The sequence below is a fragment of the Lepisosteus oculatus genome, chromosome 11 (genome assembly GCF_040954835.1).
Source record: "Lepisosteus oculatus isolate fLepOcu1 chromosome 11, fLepOcu1.hap2, whole genome shotgun sequence".
Classification (NCBI taxonomy): Eukaryota; Metazoa; Chordata; class Actinopteri; order Semionotiformes; family Lepisosteidae; genus Lepisosteus; species Lepisosteus oculatus.
Window position 1 is genome coordinate 22,453,846 of NC_090706.1, and position 19,991 is coordinate 22,473,836.

The 19,991-nt window shown below is 37.9% G+C and overlaps 1 protein-coding gene across 1 annotated transcript in view; it reads right to left on the bottom strand.

Moving 5' to 3' along the window:
• LOC107077650 (collagen alpha-1(XXIII) chain) overlaps positions 1-19,991 on the bottom strand; it is a 72,651-nt gene that overhangs the window by 24,152 nt on the left and 28,508 nt on the right. Inside the window, exons 8-22 of the mRNA XM_015349565.2 lie at positions 19,354-19,407; positions 15,809-15,871; positions 15,129-15,173; positions 14,958-14,993; positions 14,307-14,351; positions 13,673-13,750; positions 11,224-11,247; positions 8,199-8,252; positions 7,592-7,636; positions 5,925-6,014; positions 5,400-5,462; positions 4,863-4,919; positions 4,605-4,631; positions 838-909; positions 322-375 (exon numbers count right to left, since the gene is read on the bottom strand). Of these exons, the coding sequence (XP_015205051.2) occupies positions 322-375; positions 838-909; positions 4,605-4,631; positions 4,863-4,919; positions 5,400-5,462; positions 5,925-6,014; positions 7,592-7,636; positions 8,199-8,252; positions 11,224-11,247; positions 13,673-13,750; positions 14,307-14,351; positions 14,958-14,993; positions 15,129-15,173; positions 15,809-15,871; positions 19,354-19,407 (807 nt within the window). The remainder of the gene's footprint in view (positions 1-321; positions 376-837; positions 910-4,604; positions 4,632-4,862; positions 4,920-5,399; positions 5,463-5,924; positions 6,015-7,591; positions 7,637-8,198; positions 8,253-11,223; positions 11,248-13,672; positions 13,751-14,306; positions 14,352-14,957; positions 14,994-15,128; positions 15,174-15,808; positions 15,872-19,353; positions 19,408-19,991) is intronic.

Below are 19,991 nucleotides of genomic sequence, written 5' to 3' on the forward strand. Positions count from 1 at the left end.
GTCTGTTGTGAGCACTATCAACTATCTTTGAAGTTAATTCATTTATTTTTACTGAAACTGTCATGACAAGTGCTCTCCTGATTCCTTTAGGCGGTGGCACTGGTCATGACAGAAATAAAATAAGATCACTTTGATAGCTTTCTTTGAACTTCACAAACTGGCACACATTCTTCAACAGTCAGCTCTGTTCAGTAAATATTGTATTGATGACTCATCAGTTTAAAAACAAATATTAAAAACAATTTTATAGGTGTTTTATTTTAGACATGACCCTCATAAACAGAAGACCTGCAATACAAAGCTACTATTTAATGACTCTACCTTTTCACCTTTGGTACCGGGAAGGCCAACCAATCCAGTAGGACCTGGTGGACCCTAAAAACAGACAGAAAGCTGTTCATACAGGGAGATATAAAAATTGCAGATCCAAAACAGGATGACATGAGATTGAAAATAGGCTATGAGTCCATTTTAATACCTCTGCATGGAGGTGAGACACTGATTTGTGGAACTCCAATAAAATACATCTGGAAATCTGTCCTACATTCCACAGACAAAGTGTCATTGTACGTCTTTAGCTAAAGTATGGGACTTGGAAGAAACTTTTTACATCTCTGTTGAACAGAGTGGAAACATCAGTTCACAAGAATGTAAAGCAAGAAATAACTATAGACGATGCCACATGACAAAAGTTATTTTGCTTTGGCATCAGAAAAAGAAATAGTGTATGTGTATATGTATGGAAGACCAATTACATAGAGCAAAGACAAAAATATGAATGGCTGAATAAAATAACATAGAACCCAGCCATGACTGAAGATCATAATGGAGACTTACTTTCAGTCCAGGGGGTCCCCTCTCTCCAGAATCTCCTTTATCCCCTTTCACTCCATCCATTCCAGGTTCCCCCTATAGAAAGCAATCAAAACAACTCACTCCTCAATAATGAAAAAAACAAGCTCCACTGAAATATCTATGTCCTCTAAAGGCAGGGCCGACCCGAGCTTTTTGGCCACTCTAGGCAAGATCTTGGAAAGGTGCCCCTCCAGATCACAATTTGCACATACACTATCATCAGCTCCAACCCCAAAACTTATCTGATCATTTAGAACAATTAAATGATTAGTATAACTAGAAAATGTTTATTAAGCAGTTTTGAAGAACACATAATAACTTACAAACAAGATCAAGAAGCAAACATTTTGCAAAGATAAAATGTACTTTAATAACTGAAAGAAATAAGGTTAAATGTGAATCTGTTACCTTCTAGTTAAACACCTCAAGTACTCCACGTTTGTAGCTAGTAAATGTGGCTTGTTTACTGTCCACTAGTTATATGGATCTGACAGACTGAAAACCTAATGAAATACAAATATATTATTACAGTGACTTGATTCATACGTTTGGAGGATGGTGTGAGTTTACCAGTTGCAACTACATGTTTCTAATTTTAAACAATTACAACATAGTTTAATGCAAGATTAAGGTCTTTCGTAATGTTTCATTATGTTACATGTAATGAAAGATTAATAAAATTGATTATCCCAACATTTATTACTGTCCAAAATTAAATGAACAGCATTCAATGAAATACATGTAGCAACTGAAACTGCACTGATATTGTCATCTTCGGTGAAGATGAGAGTCATTTACAACATCAACAGTGAAATAAACTAGAACACTTACATCCACAACTGATAATATTATAGTTTATAACAAAATTTAACAGCCTATATTAGCAGAGCAGCAACAGAAAAGGCCACGGGAAGGATTTTTTTGGCTCACATTTGAATATGTCAATTAAGGAACTGTTGTGTTGCACATTGAGGGGGCCCCTATTCATCTCACCCCAGATTTTTATCACTAACAGTACTGCTTTCACTCTCCACATATCTTCGCTGAGCAAGACAGCACTTCACTCTACACAGAAGTTGCAGCCTTAAGCGTGTACTGCAAACCTCTTTGGTCTACTTTTTCAGGAGGTTTGCTATCTGGTTTCCCCTGTACTGGAGGCTCCCTGTTTCTGCCAGTCCTCACTCTGCAAAGCAGGTTCAGCAGCCTAAAGCTAGTCCTTGCTCTGTGAAGAAGGTTCAGCAGCCTCAAGCCAGCCTTCACTCTTTGCAGCAGGTTTAGCAGCCCTCAGCGTCACCTTGTGTAGCAGTTTCAGCTCCAAGCCAGATCTAAGCAGTGCCTAGTGCACCAGCCTCAGCTCCTTGCCTGCTCTCTGCATTGCCTGACTCAGCTCCAAGTCTGCCATGTTTAGAAGGCTCGCCATTCGATTATTCCGCACCCAAGGCTCCCTTTTTTGACCAACTGACCGTTCACAGCAGCCTCAGCTTAAGCCTGCTCTTCTACTCATTTGGTTCCCTTTTTAGCGAGCTCACCATTTGGTTTCTGTTCACCCAAGGCTCCCTTTTATGACTAACGGACATACGCAACAGCCTAGCAGCCCCTTCATAGTTTCTAGAGTCCTGCCCTTCCTTTTTGACTATTTATTTGGCTGCCCTTTTTCCTTACTATTTTCGTTTTCAAAGAAATGTTTATTTGTTAAAAGAAAACTCATAGCAAGAGCTGGGTTCGAACTCCCGACCTCCAGCATGCAAGTCATATGCCAAAGCCATTACACCAATGGGCCACTTGATAACTTACTCTATAACTGAAAAGGGCAGGCAAAAAGTTTCCAAGTAATCACAGGGGAATTAATCTAACTGCAGATGTTTACAAAGAAAGTATACTACTATAATAATTTAAGCTATGTGAACATCATTATATCATCATTAATTTAGATACGTGATTCCATCTTATATTCCCTATTAATCAAATTCTAAAAAGTATGCATTTTTTTACTGCGATAACGCAAGTATTCATAGAAAAGGTTAAAACTTTTTATGAAGTATATAAACTGAATATAATCAGCACATATAGGAGCACATAAAAACTTTTCCAAAATAACCACAGTATATAACTGAATGAAAAACTTTGATGCTTAAAATGTTTATGAAGAACGTGGAATAATGGCGTGTATTTTTATTTAAACTACCAATAACAGCCATATACAGTTTACATAATATGTTCTATATTAATGACCTTCAGACATGTTATGCTCCTCTTCTTTTTATGCTTAGCTACAAAAATTCCTTTAGGTGTAAAATTCCATATTAATATTCAATATTAAGCAGATTTAACCATGCACAGTAAAGAGATTAAATAATCATTTCACTAACAAGCAAGGCACAACGAGTGCTGCCTGTTGGTCATTTTGGCCAGCCAATCACGTACTGCGGTAAAGTGCGCTAAACTGTAGATAATTTCACGCAATACAGGGTTTTACCGTGCATTTTGAATGGCTGCATCTGTAGATATACAGTGGTGTGTTAGAAAGTTTGTGAACCCTAGAGAATTTTATGAATTCTGCAAAAATATGATCAGATCTTCATCTAAGTCATAAAAATAGATAGAGAAACCAAATAAAACAAACAACACACAAAAGGATATACTTTTTCATTCATTTATTGATCAAAATGATTCAATATTAAATGCCTTTGTCGGAAAAAGTATGTGAACCTCTAGGATTATCAGTTCAGTTAAGGGGATAATTAGAGTCAGGAGTGTCAATCAATAGGATGACAATCAGGTGTGAAACTGGGCGGCCCTGTCCTATTTAAAAAATACTGTATAAACCTGAGTCTTCACTACCAAAGTCTGGTCTTCACCACATAGGTTTGTGAACACATGCCATGCCTCGATAAAAGGAGATTTCTGAGGACCTCAGAAAAAGAGTTGTTGATGCTCATCAGAATGGATAGTGTACAAATTTTAACAGCATTGTTACTCTCCCTAGGAGTCTATTTTCTAGGAGATCACAAAGAACCCCAGGGTAACGTCTAAGGCTAAAATCAGTTTTCATGAGTCCACCATCAGGCAAACACTGAACAAGAATAGTGTTGATGAGAGGATACCAAGGAGAAAGCCACTACACTCCAAGAAGAACATTGTTGCCCGTTTCAAGTTCGCTAAAGATCACCTGGATGAACCAGAAGACTACTGGAAGGATATTCTGTGGATGGATGAGTAAAAAATATAACTTTTTGTCTTAAATGAGAATGTTGTTTGGCGAAAACAAACATGGCATTCCAACATAAGATATTCATCCCAAATGGGAAACGGTGGTGGCAGTATCATGGTTTGGGGCTGTTTTAATGCCACAGGACCAGGACAGCTTGCCATCATTGATGGAACTATGAATTCTGGATTGTACCAGCAAATACCAGCAAATTCTACAGGAGAAAGACAGGGTATCAGTCCATGAACTGAAGCTCAACAAAAGGTGGGTCTTGCAGCAAGACAACGACCCTAAACACACAAGTAAGTCTACCAAAGAATGGTTCAGCAGAAGAAATTTTGCGCTTTGGAATGGCCTAGTCACAGTCCAGAGCTTAATCCAATAGAAATGTGGCAGGACCTGAAGCAGGGAGTTCATGCAAGAAATGTTAATCCCTGAGGTGAAGCAGTTCTGTAAGGAGAAATGGGCCAAAATTACAAGCCAATTACAAAGGGTTCACAAACTTTCTAGCACCACTGTATCTCAAGTTTTAAAAAGTTACCTTTGTCCCTGGAACACCTTGAAGACCCTAGAGAAAACAAAAAGTGTTTTTAAAAATAGTAGTTCAAAAGGTATTAAAAATATAAAATATTAAAAATGTGGGAGCATTCTTCCTTGCACCAGCAAGTTTAAATCATTCTACAAACTGCAATTATTCAACTATTTGCCGTGCCCTTTCTCTAACTTTACAGTACAGGATTATTTTCTATAAAATTATGCACTTATTCCATGCACTTTACAGACTGGTGGTGCACTTTACCATGGGTCCTTGTGGGCCAGGGGGACCAGGAGGGCCAGGCGGAGAGATCATTTGAACCTGAAACACGACAACAAAAATAGTGAGGTCTTAATTTCTGCTTGCAGTGCCATGTAAATCTGAGATATGTTCTTCACCTCACGAAAGCCTCATATCAATAAAAACACAATCCTGTAATTAAGCAGGTCACATTTCAATTTTGAGAAGTTCAAGTGCGGAGCTGCATAAGCAGACATTAGCTGCAAAGAAACAAGTTGCCCATGCTAAAAAGTAGAAGATACACAATGTTTTGGCTTTAGCACCTTCTTCAACTGAAGGCTTCATACCAGAAGAAGGAGAAACAGCCAAAATGTTATGCCTCTTCTTTCTACTTTTCTGCATGGGTTTAACCTTTACATGTTTCAATGTCTATCACAATGCAACGAAAAATACTTTACATGTAAAGTAAAAATACGCTCTACCATGTAGGTCTTAATACCATTTTTTGGTTGAATCATTCCAGCTTTTTATATAATATTTATTATATTGTGTATAACTCACAAGGGTATCTTCCAGGCTTGACAAGATTGAGTCCCCTTTCTCTCCTTTTTGTCCATCAATACCCTAAAGCCCCCAGAATGAAAAATAAATAATGGAGTTATTCTATCAGTTCTTTAAACCAAGAATATATATTAACATGTATTACTATTATCTTGACCAAAATGTAGACAATTTCAATGACTCATGACTGTGCCTCATTTAAAATAGTTATCTTTTTCCCTCCCTTTGTGTGGTGCTCTTCTCTTTTAAAACAATTTCCACTATATATCAATTAACAAAACAGGTCCATCATGTACTGTAGCTCTTTAATAAGTGGTTTGGTAGGGAATTCAGCTATTCCTTGATTAGTATACACTTCATGTACTGTATCATCAATATGTAGGAACAAGACTATGTACTGTAAAACCAAACTAGTGGTTTCAACACAACACAACAAATCAACACAGATTTTTCATGCTAGTGAATACAAAACAGTAGTCTATGTCTCTAGAAAGACATTGATATCTAAAATTAAATCACACTTACAGCAGGCCCAGACAGGCCCATTTCCCCTTTCTCTCCTTTCAGACCAGGCATTCCAGGAGTACCACTGTCTCCTTTCAAACCCTTTGGGCCCTGCATTCAGAAGGCAAAGGAAACATTTTAATATAATTATACCCATTTTCTCGTGTATGTGAAAAAAAACAGACTAAATAATTCATTTTTTCTCCCAAGCCTTTAAAAAAACAGAAACATAGTTAGAGAATATATTCTGAGACTTAAGAACAATGTTATTCAATTTTAATATTGATGTCAGAGTACATTCCAGCTGATGTGAAAAACCACAGAATGCTTCAAACAAAGAAAGTGTTACATGTTATTGCCAAGTCCAGTTAGCTGTGTGTTTCAGGTGCTAATTGAAAACTTGCTGGAACTCCATACTCAAGGATGAGGGTTGCCTACTTATACATAAGACATTCCTATGGACAGCATCACTTCCTTATACTGTAGTTTTATACAGAGCTCTTGGGGCTTCAGATTTAACTTTGTCATCACAACCCTTCCCTTTCTGCAGGAATGCAGTCATTAACTCTTTGAGAACTGTCATTGTAACTGCTGATCAAATACAAGAAAGCTATCTGATTGGAACTTTATATTTTTCACAGGCCACAAGTTACATAAATCATAAATCAAGTCATATGCAATGCCACAGTAGCATCTTCCAGCAGTTGTGTTGGTGCTGGTAGGTGCTGGCACCTCTTTTTGGGCCTCTTCCACCTGTAGGTGTGCACTTGCTCTTGGTGAAGATTGTCTTTTTCTTGGCCATTACATCAAGATGAGGAGTGGGAGAGCTCCAGGCTCTGACATTCAGTGCTTAGTCAGTCTTCATAGCCACACTGTGGCCTAACCCCATCTTTGTGCTTAATCAGCCTTTTATGTGCACCAATTCTTTTGTGTCCAAGTTCCAGTAGCTTCACCATGTGTTGTGCCCCATCAGGGAACTGGAAATCTATACATAAAAGGCTGCATCTTTCAGAGCATAAAGTATGAGAACCTTATTGTGCTCTTCATTTGCCACCATCCAGGTATGCTGATCTCCAAGCACCAGCTAACCAGGTGGATTGTAGAGACTACCCAGTTGGTCTGCAAAAACTATGGCTTTCCCAATGTCCTTGGCTTCACTGCAATCTTCGTTATAGACCCTCTACAACAAAATGCCCATAGGACCTTTGCTTGTAAGCACTGTGCTAGTAAGCAGTGACTGCATTTGAACTGAAAGAGAATACTATGATATCATCATATCATCCACCTAAAAATAAATTAATGACTTAAATGTGGTAACTCTAAATTTTGAACTCGACAAAGATGAGTAAATAATTTTCACATGATCCCAGCTTTGTAAGGCAATAAGTTCAAGAATACATAGACATATTCTTGAACTTATAAAGACATAGCAAGGTCCAAATAAATAATGTAATGTTTCCAGTGGATTGGCACTTCTCCATGAGATAATGATTGGGTTTCTTTTAGAAAACCAGTATTATGATATGCTTATGCTTCTTTCTGCTTTTATGTGTTCATAAAGTAAGATATGAAGGCTCTTAATTATGAAAACAGCAAGAAATCTGTGGTTTTACATTTTGGTGAAACATCTCACCACCTGGACAGTAGCGTCTACAGGCATGTTAGACATATCTACAATCAATAATTACCTTTTCCCCATCAACTCCAGGTGGTCCTGGTAATCCCAGTTCACCCTATTCCGCAGATGAAAGTAACAATTACAGTCTTAAGTTTATGAAGATCAACACTCTGGGCAAATGCATAATATAAATCATAATTTTGCATCACTACTGCCAGGCACTGCTGCCCAATTCACTAGACAATTTCAAAGAGTACATACTGTATTATTATTTTTTAAAAGAAGCGTTAAGTTTCTTTGATTAAACATCAACATTCTGCAAGTTATTAACAGACAATAATTTGTTTCTAATATAGTTTCCTTCTGGATTTTTGATGCCACACTCACAGATGGTGAATTGGTTTCCAAATAAACACATTCAAGTGAATTCTACTTTAAAATTGCACATCTTTGCAGCTCAAAGGCTACTTCTCTCATTCAAAACTATGACAGCATTACATTGTTTACAGAAGAGCTGTGTTGTAAAGAACTGAGCTTAATTTTTATTGAGAAATTGTTTTCAAGAAAATTGTAATTATAATGAACTGAACATTTCTTAGCTGTCAGACAATCTCTTGAATGTCACTTGTGCTGTGTGAGTTATAAGGCTTTTCATGATGACAACACCATTGGTTTACCTTTGGTCCTGGCTCTCCCATTAGACCTGGGGGACCAGGAGGACCAGGAGGACCCTGTGGAAGGACAGTAAAGATAAGGTCTAAAATACAGAATCTGAACACTGGACAGGGTAGCAATACCCTGTGGGTATGTGGATAGTATGCTATTTACCAGCAGCCATATCACCCTGCAACTCACAACTGGCAATTCACTGAAGCTAAGCAGATGTGAGCCTGGTCAGAACCTGGATGGGAGTCCTGGGAAAAACTAAGGTTGCTGCTGGAAGAGGTGTTAGTGGGGCCAGCAGGGGGGCGCTCACCCTGCGGTCCATGTGGGTCCTAATGCCCCAGTATAGTGATGGGGACACTATACTGTAAACAGGTGCCATCCTTCGGATGAGACGTAAAACCGAGGTCCTGACTTTCTGTGGTCGTTAAAAATCCCAGGGCGTTTCTTGAAAAGAGTAGGGGTGTAACCCCTACTTGGCCAAATTTCCCATTGTCCCTTACCAATCATGGCCTCCTAATAATCCCCCTCTATGAATTGGCTACATTCCTCTGCTCTCCTCCCCACTGACAGCTGATGTGTGGTGAGCATTCTGGCGCACTATGGCTGCCGTCGCATCATCCAGGTGGATGCTGCACATTGGTGGTGGTTGAGGGGAGTCCCCATTACCTGTAAAGCGCTTCGAGTGGAGTGTCCAGAAAAGTGCTATATAAGTGCAATTATTATTATTATTATTATTATTACCACACTGGACAGGTAGGATAAAACATTTTGTGAACCACTAAAGTTTATTTTTACATAAAACTGTGTAAGGGATGTGTGAAAACATGATAAAGGAAATACAGTTTGGAATTTCCCTGTGTGCTTATTTTACCTCTCCTACAGCAGCAAATTACAAAAGTGTCGAGATGAAGTCAAGAAAGTAGGTGTGGCCGGTCAAACAGTATTAAAAGTAAGGGTAGTTGACACCACAATGGGCGTGGTCATGCTCCCATTCATCCCTGTCACACCCCTTTAGGTTCCTTTTCTTCCTCTTACACGCGCTCGGAACTCCACATTTCATTGCATCTTGGCCCTTTGTCTTCAGAGTCCCAACTTCACCAAGTTGATCCTGTTGCTCTCACTACTAGGGACCTCCTGCTCCTATTCCATTAGGCCACTGTTTCACACACAACCAGTGCCTCGGACTCCCATGTCCACTTCCAGTTTTGAAATCCTCTCCACACTACACACTGTGTAGTCTCTTCTGCACTACACACTGCCCCTCTCTAACACACACTCGCAACCTCTCTGGCGCCCCACTCTCACACCCTTAGGTTGTGAACTCACAGTTGCCAGCACACCCCACTCACATCCCTGATACCAATGTATTGCTGGGGGGGTCCCTCTACCACACAACCCACTCTGGTCCACACACACTAAAACACTAATCAAATCACAACTCACTCATGAGTGGACACCGACAGCCCTGCTCTCTCACACCCTAGCAGGATGCTGTCCCTTTAAATCTTTCGGCAATCTCCTAAAGCTCCATTACTTCTATTATTCTCCTCCCAGACTGACATTCTCACTCTTTTCCTCACAGGCTATTCCTCTCACAATCCCCTCTGGGATTGTCATTCCCACGTGCTCTTCTAACATCCCCCTGACTAGAGTCTCACACCCGCTACTGTCATGCTTCAGCCTGGTTCTCTCACAGCAGAGCCTCCACATTCATCCTCTCACCACTGCAGCAACAGCAAGACTGCTGGATCTTTTTTTTCTCCATAAAGCATTCAGAATAGTTTTAAACTACTCCTACACCTGCAGTTCATCACATCAGGTGTGGTTTCTACAGCAACATGTCTTCCCCAATCCAGACACTCCCTGCATTGCATCACAATATGAGCCTTAAAACTACAATATTCAAAGAAGCATGTGGATTCGGAGCCAGGCAATAACAAAAGCTCTCAATAAACATTATGTTGTTTAATGTGCCATGTAAATTGTATAATACACACTCTTTGTCATCAATTATTATTTAAGCAAGGCATCCACATTTTACTAATGGAAGCACAGAGGTCATATCAAATAGATCAGAGGCTCAGTAGAATACTATTCCAGATGAAATACTTGGTGTTGATCAAAGGTATGTTCAATATTACACATTGAAAAAAAATATTACTTTATGATTAATTACATTCAGTAATATACAACTGATGTACTGTATAGGAACTGTTATTATTTTTCAACAGATATCCATAAATGCAGCCTGAACACTTACTGGAATTCTGTGGTTGGGTTTTACAATATTTATAGTTCCAAGATGGAAACTGACCCATGAGACCTTACAAATGTAAAGCCATGCATAACATCCATGCTAGTAAAGAGCTCAAGACTGCTTACATTTCAGACATGTAAGTTCAGAAAGGATGCATACAAGCTGAATTGCAAACCGGTTTAAAAATCCTTAACTTAGATTTCCTTTTAACAAGAGAGTGATTTAATTCTTTCTTTGTGAAAAGGAAAACAAAGCTTGAAATAATAAAATAGACACATAAATGGAATAAATAAATTGAGAATATACTGGTATTCAGACAAAATATTCAATTTCTAAACTTACTTGTTTGACAAAACAAAAAATAAAATAAACATCATAAAATATATTAAGCTTTTTACACCCAATACCATTAAACATTTTAAAACTTTAAAGAATAATATTTTTTTCTCAACTGACATGCAATAAACCAACAATTTACTCACGGGTATAAATACATTGGAAAAAAGGATAAGGTTAATTTAAAAAAAAAATTCTAGATCAATAGTTTTCCATTTTTTTTTCTTTTTAAAACAGTAGGAGTCTCTTAAAAGAATCTCATCTTGTTCCTGCATTTATTAAGTTGGAATATACACAATTTTACTTTACTGTAATGCTTTCTGCAGAGATAATAAAATATTAGTTATTCTAATATATATTCTGAGCATTTGCAAAGTTTAAATATTCACAGCACACAAAAGATGTGGGTTAGAAAAAGAAAGCCATGCAATTCTGCTGATTACCGCAACACTGATAGCCCGGATTGCCTGGGAATAATAAAGATCACAAGATCAGTGCTTCTAAATGAAGCAAAGTTGGTACAGAGTACATACTTTTGGTTTCCTGCCAGAAATAATAATGCAAAAGACTTCCACAAATAAAAATGTACACTGTGTATCTGTAATTCATTTCATTTTTAGGGAATTAGATAATTTGACAGAAGGTTTGTAATTACTGATACTTTGCTTTAATGCATTGACTGTGTAGAATAGCATGGTTAAGGTGTCCATAACATTAAACTATAAATGCAGTAAATCCTGTTTGAAAAAAAATGTATTAAACTTAGAAGGTTAGTTACACTTTCACAAAAAAATGAGACTTCTCTTTACAGCTCTGCTGAAGGTGACTGCCTCTGTTTGGTTTTAAACTCAGAAGCATTATCCATCCTTGTTTTGTTAGACCTCACTGTTACTTTTGACATTGTTAACCATAGACTCCTCCTCCAAATAAATATAAGGCTCATACATTTGGGGTTGCTTTTATGTGATTTGCTTCCTATCATTCTAACTGAAAGCTATTTGTGACTATCATCACTCAAAGACCAGAGGTTTCTTAAATTAACAAGTTACACTCAATTAATCAACCTAAAGCTGTGGTCAATCTTTAGATAAGGACAGGGGTTGGAATAAGGACAATCTTTTACTTGGCTACATTATCTGTCATCATGAAGTTCATTTTATTTGTTAAACATAACACTCAGATCTATTGTTACTGTTTGAAATGTCTGGTATTGATCCAAGAGTCTTTAGTTTTCCAAGATGTCAGTTAAATATTAAATCTTGGGTGGAACAAAATTCTTCAGAGCTAATTAATAACAAAACAGAGGTTATACGTTTGGAACCCTTGTACAAACTGTACAATTTGGATAACTTTAGCATGGTCATCAATGGTTTGAACATTTACCAACTACCCAGCTGTAACACCCTGGCATTTATAATTTGAAACCAGATCAATTTGAACCAAATCTACGTTCTACAAGAACATCACTTTTTAAAAAAAAAACAACCCACCTAATATTTTGACAATGAAAAGTGAAAAACAAACCAGAAGACACATGTGGAGACTATGTACAAGTGCATTTAAAACTGAGAAGAGGAAGCACTTTACCCAAACAGTTGTGGGGGTCTGGAACAAGCTATTTAGGCAATAACCTGGTTTCTTTCTAGCAACAGCTGGATGAGGTCCTTGGACAAAGTGGATATTAACTACCAAACACATTAGATGAGCTGGGGCTGGCATCATTACATTTGTAACCATTCCTATGTTTTTATTTTGTATGTTATGTTTATGATTCTTTCTAAAAACAAATAAACAAAGCACAATATAATCTGTCTCCTTTTATTTTAACAGATTTACTGACTGTTTGCATTTCATCCTGACTGCTTTGGTCACTGGATTTTGGTGCATAGCTGCTCCATAATGAGGCATCATACATTGGAAAGTCTTTCTCTATTAATGGAGCAAAACAGTGGACGGTTGTACATAATGATGATGTATGAGTTTCCAGTTCATTTTAAAAAAACAAACATAAAAAGCATTTCTTTTTTTTCAAACAATTTCTGATGTTGAATATACATGTAAATGCTACATACATTTATATGTACCATTGTTTAATTTTTTACTTGTTGTATTTATAACCTGCTTTGAGAGGTTCCAACAATAAAGGCCTTTGTACAACCATACAACCATCAAAGACACAGTAATACTCCACTTTACAGGTACTGCAGATTCTAGTTGACCATTTCCAGATTTTTTTATAAGAAAACTTTCAAATGACTACAGAAGATTTCACAAAGGCATCAGAAATACACAAAACAATAATTTCATAAGGAGAAAAAGCCAAGAAACCTCTAGAGATGTTTATAAGAAGTTTATATTCATAAATCTCTTAAGATTTCTACAAGAAAAAAAATGAAAACAATTTAAAATTGGTTCTGAGACCAGCCTAAGCCCTCATAAATATTTTCTCATGGGGATGTTTTGCTAACATCTGATGACACTGAGTTTATTTTATCATCCTATTAATTTAAAAATGGTTTAAAAGTTTCGATCTGAAATTCTATTTACAAATGCTGGTTATAAAGTAAATTTTATCTGATCATTCAGAGCAATTCCACTTCTGAAAAAGAATAAAATCATTTACAAGTGTTTAGGTACATAAGACAATTACCACTGGTAAAAATAAATGGCTTCTCAGTATCTATATTTCTATATATTGTTTAATATAGTGTTTTAAAGTGATTTCAAGTATTGTATGCGGTAATAAAGAAAGAAGCACTCTTTTAGAAAAGATCTGAAGAAGAATTCTCCTATGGAGTTCTGAAAGGAAAGATGCTAAGAAACCTTTGCTGCACTGAATGACTTTGGTCCATTAATTGGTCTTACACTTAACTGCTTTTTAAATATTTATACCTGAAGGGCTTCATGAAGTTTTCCGTTGTAGTCAATTATTTCTGTGGCACCTGGTTGACCTTTCAGGCCAGGTAAACCCTAGGAACAAGTCAATAAGTAAGAGTAAAAAAATAAAATAATGAGTGATGTCTTTAAAAATAAGACACGATATCAAGGCTTATTATGTTTACTTAGGTGACATGTTTTTACATTTACCTTTGACCTATTCTGTTTCCTAGTTACAAACATTAACTTGTGTGATAATAATGAAATATTGTGTTCTTTAAAATTAAGATTTCAGCATCTTATTGCTTGATCAACCCATTATGGATAGGCAATACTGATCACTAATCCTGAAATCTGTTTAACTTGCATTTCAGGCCTGCAGTTTTAATTTTTAAACATTCCTGGTTGTGTGTTTATTTTCACCAGTAGTTGAATGAGATGCCCAAACAAAACTGTGAGATGTATGCAAAGTTTAATAATTAATAAGGACAATTTTTGAAAACATGTTTAATTGTGTGTAATGAGTAATGATACATCATTCAATTAGAACCTAGTGAAGATTGAATGAATGCTAATTACCAGTAAAAGGGAGTTGTGCAGTAAAATAAAAACAACACTAATAACTCAACGTGATTTTAAATACACATACTCTGGGCCCAGTCATTCCCTCCTCTCCCTTCTGACCAGGTTCTCCCTGCAGGTAGAGAAGAAATCTACATCAGTATTTACAGGCTATCAGATTTCATGGGACTTACCAACTTCTTCTGCTGTGAAAGGAATCAATCTGGCATACTGTATTCAAACAAATTATTAGCTCATTCAAGCTCATTCAAGTATATAAGAGGTAAAAGAAAAAGAACAGTAGAAGAACATGAGGCCAACATGTATTTTGCATCATTGCATTAGCCTAACATGCAGTCCACATATGTTCTATGTATATGGATGTTTGCCCGTTATGCCTTCCAGCATGTAGGAGCAGCAACATCCTGTTGCTGTTTCTGTAACATTTAGTTTTTATGGGACGGGGTTGTTAGCCATGTGCCCAACCTCCAACATGGAGGATCTGGTGCCTGACGTGGGACACAAACCCACTACCTTAAGTTGAGTCTCATGCTCTACCAGCAGAGCTAGTCGAGGCCCTTTTCTATGTATATAACCACAAAAAATATGAGGAAAAGAAAAAAACAAATGACCTCTACTGATTTATGACATATATTCTTGCAACCGTAAAAATTAAATTAAAATTGAATTAAAATTCAGTCTTAGAGTATCTGCTTAGAATGAATCAATGAATATTTACCTTCATTCCATTCTCGCCAGGAATTCCAGGCTGCCCCTTCAATGACAATAAATTAACACAGTAGATTAACATATAAATCATCCAGAACAACTGTGCTTACCCACTGCAGCCCAGCATATTCAAGAGATACCTTTACACTCCAAGAAAGGGGTAAAAAAACTCCAAACTCACCATTTCACCATGAGGCCCAGGATCACCCACCTCTCCCTTTTCCCCCTGCCAGAAAATGGAGAAAAAAACATTCACCATCTTTACAGGTGCATTCAGTTAGCTACAATTTATTTCATTGGCTTTAATGTGATTGTGAATTAGTGTGATGTTGTTGAATGATTTTCATGGAATTAACTATGGTAAAGATTGTAAGTGACTAGCACATGGTGTGTACAGGAGTGGGAAGAAAGCCTAAGCCTAATAAGTTGATTCTCAGTGTAGCCTGGGATTCTTCAGAAAAAAAGTAGCATACTGTATACGGTATAGTGTGCAAAGGAACAAGTAATAGGTTTATTCCATGCTGAAAAAAATATTTTTTTCTTTTTTTCAGCATGGAATAAACCTATTACTTGTTCCTTTGCAGCCTATGCATGCTGACGCAGCTACCCACCTCAACTACGGTATAGTGTGACCACTGTAATTATTTGCTGTCAATGGTTGTTATCTGAATGTAATAACTCATCAGCCAAATGTTTCAGTAATATAACAACCTACAGAATTTTTCAAATGATTAAAGTATTAGAAATTTGAGAGGAATGAACCTATTTATAAATATTAAAAAACAAAAAAGGGTTTAGGTGAACAATTTTCCTTCTTGATAAATTAAGCTTTTTTTTCTCATCATGTTATCAGACTCTTACTTTTGTGCCTGGCAATCCGTCCATTCCTGGTTCTCCCTGAGAGCCAGCTGCACCTTGTTCTCCCTGTAAGAGCATTGGAGCATTAAGCCAAACAAGTGAGAGAAACAATTTTGTACAACATCTACAGTATACAGTATACATACAGTGCCTTGCGAAAGTATTCGGCCCCCTTGAACTTTTCAACCTTTTGCCACATTTCAGGCTTCAAACATAAAGATATAATTTTTTTATTTTATGTGAAGAATCACCAACAAGTGGGACACAATTGTGAAGTGGAACGAAATCTATTGGATTTTTGAAACTTTTTTAACTAATAAAAAAATGAAAAGTGGGGCGTGCAAAATTATTTGGCCCCCTTGCGTTAATACTTTGTAGAGCCACCTTTTGCTGCGATTACAGCTGCAAGTCGCTTGGGGTATGTCTCTATCAGTTTTGCACATCGAGAGACTGAAATTCTTGCCCATTCTTCCTTGCAAAACAGCTCGAGCTCAGTGAGGTTGGATGCGTCAGAGCGTTTGTGAACAGCAGTTTTCAGCTCTTTCCACAGATTCTCGATTGGATTCAGGTCTGGACTTTGACTTGGCCATTCAAACACCTGGATACGTTTATTTGTGAACCATTCCTTTGTAGATTTTGCTGTATGTTTGGGATCATTGTCTTGTTGGAAGATAAATCTCCGTCCCAGTTTCAGGTCTTTTGCAGACTCCAACAGGTTTTCATCCAGAATGGTCCTGTATTTGGCTGCATCCATCTTCCCCTCAATTTTAACCATCTTCCCTGTCCCTGCTGAAGAAAAGCAGGCCCAAACCATGATGCTGCCACCACCATGTTTGACAGTGGGGATGGTGTGTTGAGGGTGATGAGCTGTGTTGCTTTTACGCCAAACATATCGTTTTGCATTGTGGCCAAAAAGTTCGATTTTGGTTTCATCTGACCAGAGCACCTTCTTCCACATGTTTGGGGTGTCTCCCAGGTGGCTTGTGGCAAACTTTAGACGAGACTTTTTATGGATATCTTTGAGAAATGGCTTTCTTCTTGCCACTCTTCCATAAAGGCCAGATTTGTGCAGTGTAAGACTGATTGTTGTCCTATGGACAGACTCTCCCACCTCAGCTGTAGTTCTCTGCAGTTCATCCAGAGTGATCATGGGCCTCTTGGCTGCATCTCTGATCAGTCTTCTCCTTGTCTGAGCTGAAAGTTTAGAGGGACGGCCAGGTCTTGGTAGATTTGCAGTGGTCTGATACTCCTTCCATTTCAAGATGATCGCTTGCACAGTGCTCCTTGGGATGTTTGAAGCTTGGGAAATCTTTTTGTATCCAAATCCGGCTTTAAACTTCTCCACAACAGTATTACGGACCTGCCTGGTGTGTTCCTTGGTCTTCATGATGCTCTCTGCGCTTTCAACAGAACCTTGAGACTATCACAGAGCAGGTGCATTTATACAGAGACTTGATTACACACAGGTGGATTCTATTTATCACCATCAGTCATTTAGGACAACATTGGATCATTCAGAGATCCTCGCTGAACTTCTGGAGTGAGTTTGCTGCACTGAAAGTAAAGGGGCCGAATAATTTTGCACGCCCCACTTTTCATTTTTTTATTAGTTAAAAAAGTTTCAAAAATCCAATAGATTTCGTTCCACTTCACAATTGTGTCCCACTTGTTGGTGATTCTTCACATAAAATAAAAAATTTATATCTTTATGTTTGAAGCCTGAAATGTGGCAAAAGGTTGAAAAGTTCAAGGGGGCCGAATACTTTCGCAAGGCACTGTATACAGTGCAAATGAGTCAATAGAAGAGCAGTGTTTACAGCACATCACTGTAGTGCACAGTGTGCACGATGCTCTCTATAATGGCTTTTGAAGACTGCAAAAATGAAACTGTTGAGAATTTGTAATGTAGAACAAATAAATATCCATAGATTAAGTTATTTTGATGTCTAATTACAATGTCACAACTTCCATGTCAAATTAATTGTAGTTTAATTGCAGTACTGTATGTGTGATAGTCACGGTTCCGCACGGGGTCGTGCCCCCCGCCACCCATTCCGGCCCCCACACCTGGGGCGCGAACCCGGATCTCTGGCCTAACGCAACAGGGCTCCAACCGTGTGAGCTAAAGGAGACCTCCCCCAGCCCAGGCAGCTGAGGACCCTGATACGCGCAGTGAGGGCGCTGATATCACCACACTAGCTCCGCTACACCCTCCCCTGCTGAACTTCAGCTCGACGAAAGACACTCCAGACTCCCGCCCGAGTCACGGCACCAATGTGACAGTCACGGTTCCGCGTGGGGTCGTGCCCCCCCCACCCGTTCCGACCACCACACCTGGGGCACAAACCCAGGTCTCCAGCGTAACGCAACAGGGCTCCAACTGCGTGAGCTAAAGGAGACCTCCCTCAGCCCAGGCAGCTGAGGACCCTGATACGTGCAGTGAGGGCGCTGACGTCACCACACTAGCTCCGCTACATATGCACAAGAAAACCTTGACCTGAAACAAAAAAAACTTTTCTATTTCTTAACTAAAGGATTCATAAAAGCTTTAGTACATAACTAAAATGTGCTATGAAAGGGTGGGCAATCAATGGGTTACACTGAAAGTGTGCTGATGGCCCCTTTAGGTGACTAATCACAAGGTATCCAAACAAAAGTTATTCTCCTTGATAAACTTGAAGCACACAGGGGGAGAGGGAAAAATATCTACTGCTAATCTCCCTCTAAAATTTCTGATCAAACAGAATCTGGCTGGGTGATTTAAAAGGCATGGCATCGCTATGGGATATCAGACAGCCTCTTTCCTCTGGCCTGATAGCATGTTTTGGAATCCGACTAGGGTTTCACATGAAAAATGAAAGGACTGTCTGAGTTTACAGTGTAAAGGGTCACTGTTCTGGTCGGAGCCTGTTGTAGAAAAACTGAAGCTCTTCCTTATTCATCAGACTAATTTACTGACCTCAAAGAAGGATGCTGAGGTGGGGGAAAAACAAGTGGGTTTCATCTACAGTATCTTAAGAGTGGCTGAGATTTAGAAAAGCAAAGTTATTTAAGTAAGAAGGCAAAAACACATTTGGGAACCTCTAGCAAATATCCCCTAGTAATTTCCTGTTGTACTTTCTGTGAAGATTTATATTCAACATGCCAACCATGTATTCTGAAAGGACTCTAATCATACAAGGGGAAATTTATTTACAGTACAGTGTATTAGGCAACAGGGAAAAGTGTATAATATAATGAGAGCAGAATGAAGCAAAGGCTTTAAGTGTATGACACGCCTACTGTACAAAGAATACAGAAAAAAATACAATAACTGTAGTAAACTGCAACGGTTATGACTGCATAGCTCTATATTTGCAAAAATATTTTCTATCACTTTAAAGTTAAAAGTTTTCCAATAAACTTTTTTTAATGAAGACATTGGATGTTCAAAGAGGAATACAAATGCTGCTTGCTATATGACATATATGACATTGTTTTACTTTTGTCTTTCGTGAGAGTGGGTGGGATTGAAGCAAACCAAATGCTTTAATGTGCCTGCTACTGACCTTAGGCCCAGGAAATCCCTGTTGCCCTGGAGGACCTTCTTCACCATCTTCACCCTGGCAAAATAAATGCATTGACAGTACAGTAATTTAAATTAAAGAGCTAAATTTTAAATAGCAGACCCAACAAGACAATGAATTAAATTTTCTAAAACCTGTCTAACATTTTTTTCAAAGAGCAATAAAAACAGTATACATTTTTTCAAAAATTCAGGAATTTAAGACTAATAAGAGTAATAGGTTTGTACATACTGTATGAGTAAGTTATTTAAAACCCAAATTAGAAGATTAATGAGTTTAACATCATAGCAGAAAAAAAGGAACACAATGTGCTCCAAGCACAAAGTTTACTCTATCTGGGATGGTAATTATGTGACCAGAAAAGAGGAAGTGTCGATAATATGCTGTAAGTCTATAAAAGTCGGTGATTTTCAAAGTCTCATACACTTTGATCAAGAAGAAAAGTCCATCTTCACGATGGATAATTATTTGCAACCGCATCTATTCTTCAGGCTATATTTCAAAACCAGATTACACATTTAAATTTATGTTTCAAATGTACAGTATATTAACATTGGTTACTCTGTGCTACAGAAAAAAAAAACTCAGTAAAACTCAGCATTGAAATGTCACAAAATTAA